At 42.5% G+C, this 7,272-nt stretch overlaps 2 protein-coding genes across 2 annotated transcripts; both read right to left on the minus strand.

The window, feature by feature from the left end:
* Window positions 1-1,339: 1,339 nt before the first annotated feature.
* LOC132048811 (uncharacterized) lies at window positions 1,340-2,744 on the minus strand. Its single transcript, XM_059439497.1, has 2 exons — window positions 2,206-2,744; window positions 1,340-2,102 (listed from the first exon to the last, which is right to left on the minus strand). The coding sequence occupies exons 1-2, from the start codon at window positions 2,742-2,744 to the stop codon at window positions 1,340-1,342; spliced, it is 1,302 nt and encodes a 433-aa protein (XP_059295480.1).
* Window positions 2,745-3,776: 1,032 nt separating this feature from the next.
* Window positions 3,777-7,028, minus strand: LOC132048812 (uncharacterized). Its single transcript, XM_059439498.1, has 4 exons — window positions 6,893-7,028; window positions 6,246-6,785; window positions 4,700-6,127; window positions 3,777-4,069 (listed from the first exon to the last, which is right to left on the minus strand). The coding sequence occupies exons 1-4, from the start codon at window positions 7,026-7,028 to the stop codon at window positions 3,777-3,779; spliced, it is 2,397 nt and encodes a 798-aa protein (XP_059295481.1).
* Window positions 7,029-7,272: the final 244 nt, after the last annotated feature.

Consider the following 7,272-nt stretch of genomic DNA (forward strand, 5'->3'; position numbering starts at 1 on the left):
TATAACGGCAGGGATATTTTTGGATCCAAAATATAACGAGGGGTATATTTGATCCTTTTCTGAAAGTATAGGAGTATATTTGGCCCTTTTCCGTTAAATAATTGTGCTTGTAATTGGAATAAAAACAAGTTTTGGTTGTTTGCCCAACTTTGCTATGAGGGTGGTATTTTAATATTTATTTCACTATGTTTCTTTCTTTTATCACTATTCAGAATTCTAGCCGCGAGAAGATTTGTAAATTAGTGGAATCATGGACAATGACCATCTCAATAGGACTTAATTAAGATCTATAAGGGAGTGTCAGTAAGAATTAGTTGTAATACTTCTCTCAATTTCTGACGTGATATAAGAACTACAGAACTAGCAAGAGACTTTTTTATGTAGCTGATTTGTTCCCTATTGGGGTTCTGTGTGCATCAAGGGTCTTTAAAGGCTACACTAATTGGTAAATGAGCATATTGTGTCAACAGATGTTACTGTTCAGTTTGGTATAGTCCCTTTTCCTTTTTATCTTTGTGTAAATTGCGTGTTAGTGGTAAAATTGATATTTGATATTTTTTTCTCTAGTAATAAATGCATATTTAGCTAAAGTTAGAATTGCTTAATATTTGCTATTTGATATTTTTTGCTCTCTTACAATTGCTTACTTTTTTAGTTGTTAATCTTGATTTATTTGCAGACGCTCCAAAGGGGTCAGGTAGTACCTCAAGATAAAGTCTTCATGATTACTCACACGAGGAAGATGAAGAATGCTGATGGTACAGACCAATGGATTGATCCAAGGGCTCAACGAACCTATGTAAGTCACTAACTAACAATAATAAGTACTATTTTTTTACTAAATTTAGTTATTAACATTGTATCCTTCAACTTCAGACCAAGTTTCAACGACACTTTGGGGCATATCGTGCCAGTCAGCCAACCGGCACGCCAATGACCTGAGAGATAGTTGATCAACAGTGGATGGAGAAAGTTTCTCCCCCGACAAGGTATGAGACAGTTTATGGGATGCCTAATCGGGCCTGTCGTCAATTCCCGTCGTTCCTTCAAGGCGTAGGTGCTACTTCTGAGAGGGGAGTGGGTCCTAAGGAGTACCAAGAAATAAAGCAGCAAGTTGCTCAACTAACAAGCACACTTAGTGCCTCGGAGGCAAAGATGTTGGGTGTGCAGGCCCAAATAGACAGCTTACTCAATTCGGGGGCATTTTTTATTCCCCCGTGTCCCGGGGATGCACATAGGTCACAGCCCACCCACCCCCGACCTTCCCTAGATAGACGACATAGGTCACTGGCCAACGTAGATCATGGTCTTGTCGACGAGATAGTGAGGAGGATTCGGATCATGTCTCTAACAACCAACGTTGACTTTTTTTATTCAAGTGGCTATTGAGGTTAGCCCCATTGTCTGTTATGATTGATTCTGGGATGCTAAATCGACATATGATGTTGTTGCGCACAAAGTCTGTGACCACTTTCTTTGTCACCGATGAATAAGATGTTGCTTCCACCCACTTGGTGAAGTAGTCTATGGCGACCAAAATGAAACGGTGTTTGTTTGACGCAACTGGCTCAATTGGTCCTATGACATCCATGCCCCAAGCGGCGAATGGCCAAGGTGACGTCATAGCATTCAGTTCTATCGGAGGGACCTTTATCAAGTCTCCATGAATCTGACACTTGTGGCATTTCTGGACGAATTTGCTACAGTCATTCTCCATGGTCATCCAGTAATACCCAGTTCTTAGAATCTTCTTTGCTAGCACGAACCCATTCATGTGAGGCCCGCAGGTTCCCGCATGCACTTCTTCAATCAATCTTGTAGCTTCAACAGAGTCAACACATCTAAGCAATCCCAAATCTGGAGTTCTTTTGCATAGGACATTCTTGTTGAGGAAGAAACCATTCGCTAACATCCTGATAGTCCTCTTTTGATTTAAGGTGATTCCTTCGGGATATTTTCCTTTCTCCAAGAACATTTTAATGTCAGTGTACCGAGGTTTTCCATCATCCTCTGCCCCTACGAAAGCATAGTGGGTTGGTTGGTCTCTAATCTCAATTTTGACAGGATCAATGTATCTACTTCGGGATGCTGAATCATGGATGCTATTGTTGCCAACGCCTCAACAAACTCATTATGGGTTCTTGGTATGTGTTTGAACTTGACTTCTTGGAACCGTCCGCCAATCTTTGCACAAGTCCAACATACGGTATGATCTTTTCATTTTTGGTGGCCCACTCTTCTCGAACCTGATGGATTAGCAAATCCGAGTCGCCGATTACCTGAAGTTCTTTCACATCCATGTCGAGGGCTAAACGTAGACCCAAAATACATGCTTCATATTTAGCCATGTTGTTGGTGCAATTGAAACTTAACTTGGCTGCCACCGGATAATATTGGCCCCAGTCTGAAACCAAGACGGCTCTAATTCCTGATCCTTTAAAGTTGACCGCTCCATCAAAGTATACTTTCCATCCTAACTTATCCTCACTTTCTTCGCCTTCAATTGTCATTATTTCTTTATCCAGGAAGTAAGTCCACAGAGGTATGGGGTTGTCATCTACTGGACTTCCTGCAAGTAAATCTTCTAATGCTTGCCCTTTGACTGCTTTCTGTGTGACGTATCGAATGTCGAACTCACTTAATAGCATTTTCCACTTGGCCAACTTCCCTATGGGCATAGACTGGCGAAAGATATACCTTAGGGGATCCATTCTTGAGATCAAATGGGTTGTGTATGCAGCCATTTAATGTCTCAACTTCTGAGATACCCAGGTCAGAGCGCAGCACGTCTTTTCCACCAAGGAATATCCAGACTCACATGGTGTGAACTTCTTACTGATGTAATAGATGACTCTCTCTTTCTTGCCTGTTTCGTCATTTTGTGCCAACATGCACCAAAAAGCATTTTCTGATACTGACATGTACAGCAGCAAAGGACTTCCTGGTATTGGCGAGACCAAAACGGGCGTATTCGACAGGTACCTATTGATTTTGTCGAAGGCTTTCTGACAGTCTTCCGTCCATTTAGTTGGACCATCTTTCTTGAGGAGTTTGAGGATTGGTTTTATGATTACTGTGGACTAGGCGATGAAACGTCCAATGTAATTCAACCTTCCTGAGAAACTCATGACCTCTTTCTTCATTCTTGGCAGTGGTAGTTCTTGGATTGCTTTGATCTTAGTGGGATCTAACTCAATACCACGACGACTGACTACGAACCCTAGTAATTTTCCAGCAGGCACTCCAAATGCGCATTTTGCAAGATTCAACTTCAAATCGTACTTGCGGAGTCTGTCAAAGAATCTTCTTAAATGTTCGAGGTGGTCCTCACCCACTCGGGATTTGATGACGACGTCATCCATATATACCTCAATCTCTCTATGCATTATATCATGAAAGATGGCAATCATCGCCCTCATGTAAGTAGCGCCGACATTCTTGAGTCCAAAAGGCATTACCCGGTAATGATACACTCCCCATGGCATGATGAATGCCATTTTTTGAGCATCTTCTTCATCCATCAGTATCTGATGATAGCTCGCGTAACAATCCACAAAAGACTGCACCTCATGCTTGGCGCAGTTATCAATGAGTATGTGAATGTTCGGGAGTGGGAAATTATCCTTTGGGCAAGCACGGTTAAGATCATGATAATCCACACAGATCCTTATTTGCCCATCTTTCTTTGGCACCAGGACTATATTTGCCAACTATGTCAGGTACGGTGTCACCTCAACAACCCCTGACTGAATCTATTTTTCCACTTCTTCTTTAATTCAGATGCTGACATCAAGCTTAGGCTGCCTGGTTTTCTGTTTTACTGGGGCAAATCCTTTAAAGATCGGCAACCTATGAGCAACAATGTTCGTACTCAAACCCGGCATATCGGTGTATGACCAAGCGAAGACATCTTCATACTCCTTCAGCAGACTCTGATACCCTTCTTTCTCAGCTTCTGTCAAGTGCACACTTATTCTAGTTTCCTGAACCAACTCTTCATTTCCTAGATTAACTGCCTCTGTTTCCTCTAGGTTTGGCGTTGGTCTGTTCTCATATTCTTCTTCGACATCTATCAACCCTTCCGATTCAGTTATCCCTTCTTCTCAGTCGTCATTTTGTTCGTCGTCATTTTTACTTGTTTTGTAACATGTCATCACATTATTTGTGGCCTCTCTATTATTACCGTAAAACAAAATAACACGGTTATTAATCATGTAAAAGCAATTTTAACTGCGTATTTATATATAATCATATATATATATATAGGTATAGTAAAACGATTTTGTCTTTATTATAAACTTTGAGGCGTTTTCATTGAAATTTAAAAGAGTGATACAAACTGTGGTCCTGACTCAGAATGGAACATTGATCCATTTTCGTTATTAAACGACACGTAAATAAAAAACATGAAAAGGCGATAAGCCGGGCCTCAAAGCCGACTTTCACCGTTTTTTCTGAAAATGAGCATTCTTTCTACCGCAGAGTGAACAACGGGGTAGAAGTCCATTCGCTTGTTGTCTCTCCTGGTTTAGCATGGCGAATCTCTAATGCTTCAAAGCATTCTTCAATGATGGCGTGCATTCTTCTTCCCAAAACAATGTCCTTAAACCCTCTTCTGGATCCTCGCTATTGTGACCCAATGGGCATGCTGTGAAGGACTAGTATAGATGAGGTAATGGCTTTCTCATTTCAATGGGACCTCTCGGCCCATATTCTGCTTCTTCTTCTTCTGCCTCACATAGCTTGTATCCAACCCCAAATCGATACTTCCCATGTTTGATACTCACTGGTTCTCTGATTCCCTGTAAGTTCTTTCCTAGACCTTTCCCGGGCTCAAATCCACTCCTTATCATAGTTGTAGCGACGATTTTGTAGGCTAGCAGCATCGGGATATCTTCATCATCTCCCCTACGACCTATCATGGCTAATTTAACAGTGTGAAAATTAGCACCAACTAGCGACTTCTCTATTACTGGTACAGAGTTATCCGGATAGTTATGGACACTTCCTTTGCCATGAATCACGACTTCTTGATCATCCCATATGAATTTGAGATACTGGTGTAACGAAGATGCTACAACCCCGGCGGCGTGCAACCATGGTTGGCCCAACAACAGGTTATAGCTTGTTTTGATGTCCATGATGACGAACTCCACTACAAACTCCACGGGGCCCATTTGTATGTGTAGATCTATTTCTCCAATTGGGTCACTGGTCGCGCCATCATAAGCTTTTACGTTGGTTTGACTCTGACGGATCTTGCCAATATCATACCCGAGTTGTTTCAGAGTCGTCACAGGGCATACATTCAACCCAGCTCCTCCGTCAATCAGCACTTGGGGAATAATCTTGTCACGGCACTTGACTGTTATGTGCAGGGCTTTATTGTGGGACTTCCCTTCCTTTGGTAATTCATCATCAGAAAATGATAGCCTATGTGCTCGCACAACATACCCCACAATTTCGGCCAATGTTTCACTTGTAGTGCCGGCGGGTACTTGGACTTCATCCAAGGCTTTCATTAAAGCTAAGCGATGTTGAGATGAACTGAGTAGCAGGGACATTACCGATATCCTGGCAGGAGTCTTATGCAGGTGCTCAATAATCGAATAATTATTGACTGGCATTTGCCTCCAGAAGTTTTCAGCTTCGCCCTCGGTGATTGGTCTTTTCTGAGGGTTTTCGTGACGTGGTGCTTTGAGCACAGGTTCTTCTGGGGCATAACACCTTCCTGACCTGGTCATACCCTGAACCATAGCAGCTATCTCTTTTTCTTTATTGATCATCATCTGGTGCGGCGTTTTGATCACAAAGGGTGCATTCTCAACTGGTCCTGATGTTTTGAGTATGAATGGCTCGTTATGAATTCGAGCGACTGTTGAGGGATATTTGAGCACGAAAGGCTCTCTTTTGGCCACAGTAGATGCCTCAGATTTCTTTGTCGGAGGGCTTAACACTTCTTTTCGCTCTTGTAAAGACAACGAGGCGACGGTGCTTTCTAACCCTTCAATATCTGGATGAATTATCGTAGGGCTCTCTTCCCATTCATCACCTCTTTCTATCATGTGAATTTGATTCCCTCCATGCTTTGAGAGCGGATTTGTGTCCACATTTGGAGGTGTTGGTTCTAGGATAAGCTCTTAATTGTCAATCATATCTTGTAGTTTGTTCCTTAGGTCTATACAATATTCGATGGCATGGCCAACTTGGTTAGAATATTAGGGGCAAGTGAATCCAGCCTGTACCATCGATCCTGGGATTAGCAGGTTTTGGTGGAACAATGCTCATTCGCCCGGTGTCTCTTAGCTTGGCAAATAAACTTGTCCTTGATTCTAGCAAAGGAGTGAATGCTCTCATAGGTTTCTTTTGAGGTGCCGCGTAGTTTGCTGGCGGAGGCTGGTTTTGGAAAGTCTGGTTTTGTGGAGCTTGGTTATTGGGTGCTGGAATTCGATAATTTGGTTGTCGAGCTCGGTTGCTTAGTGCTAGTATTTGATAGTTTGGTTGTAGAGCTTGGTATCCGGGTTGTGCGTAGCACACAGACATCGGGCTATATTGGGGCGAAGTGATTATATAGTTGGCTGGTGGAGGTGATTGGTAGTTATCCGGATTTTTGTGGGTTATCTCTTTTCCTCGGCTTTTCGAGCTAGTAGTTCTAGAAATATATGCTATATCTTCTCTTTTATTTTTGCCACCTACGGCGCCAAACGTACCTGCTCTATTTAATACACTAACAATCCTGCCGGTCTTGAGGCCATCTTCGATATCTTCCCCAACGACAACTAAATCTGCAAAGGAACCTCTTTCATAGTTATTATTTTGTCAAAGCAATCAGCTTCTTGGTACGGTATGAATGCGACTACCAGCTCAACTTCAGTCATAGGTGGTTGCACACGCGCCGCTAATTCTCTCCAGCGACTGGCATATTCTCGGTAGGTTTCAGTCGATTTCTGACGAATTTTCTCCAATGAGAAGCGATCAGGCACATTTTCCACATTAAAGCAGAATCTTTCCATGAATGAACTTGCCATTTCTTCCCATGTTTTCCACCGGCTAATGTCTTAAGAGATAAACCATTCCATAGCTGTTCCTGACAGACTTCGCCTAAACAACCTCATGAGCAAAGCTTCGTTTCCGCCATTTCCAACCAACTGGTAGCAATAAGCCCTCAAGTAGGCTCTGGGATTGCCCGACCCATTAAAGTGATCAAATTTGGGAATTTTGAAGCCTTCTGGTAGGCCCAGGTCTAGATGTATACACAAATCAGAGTATCTT

The sequence above is a fragment of the Lycium ferocissimum genome, chromosome 3 (assembly GCF_029784015.1).
Source record: "Lycium ferocissimum isolate CSIRO_LF1 chromosome 3, AGI_CSIRO_Lferr_CH_V1, whole genome shotgun sequence".
NCBI classification, from domain to species: Eukaryota; Viridiplantae; Streptophyta; class Magnoliopsida; order Solanales; family Solanaceae; genus Lycium; species Lycium ferocissimum.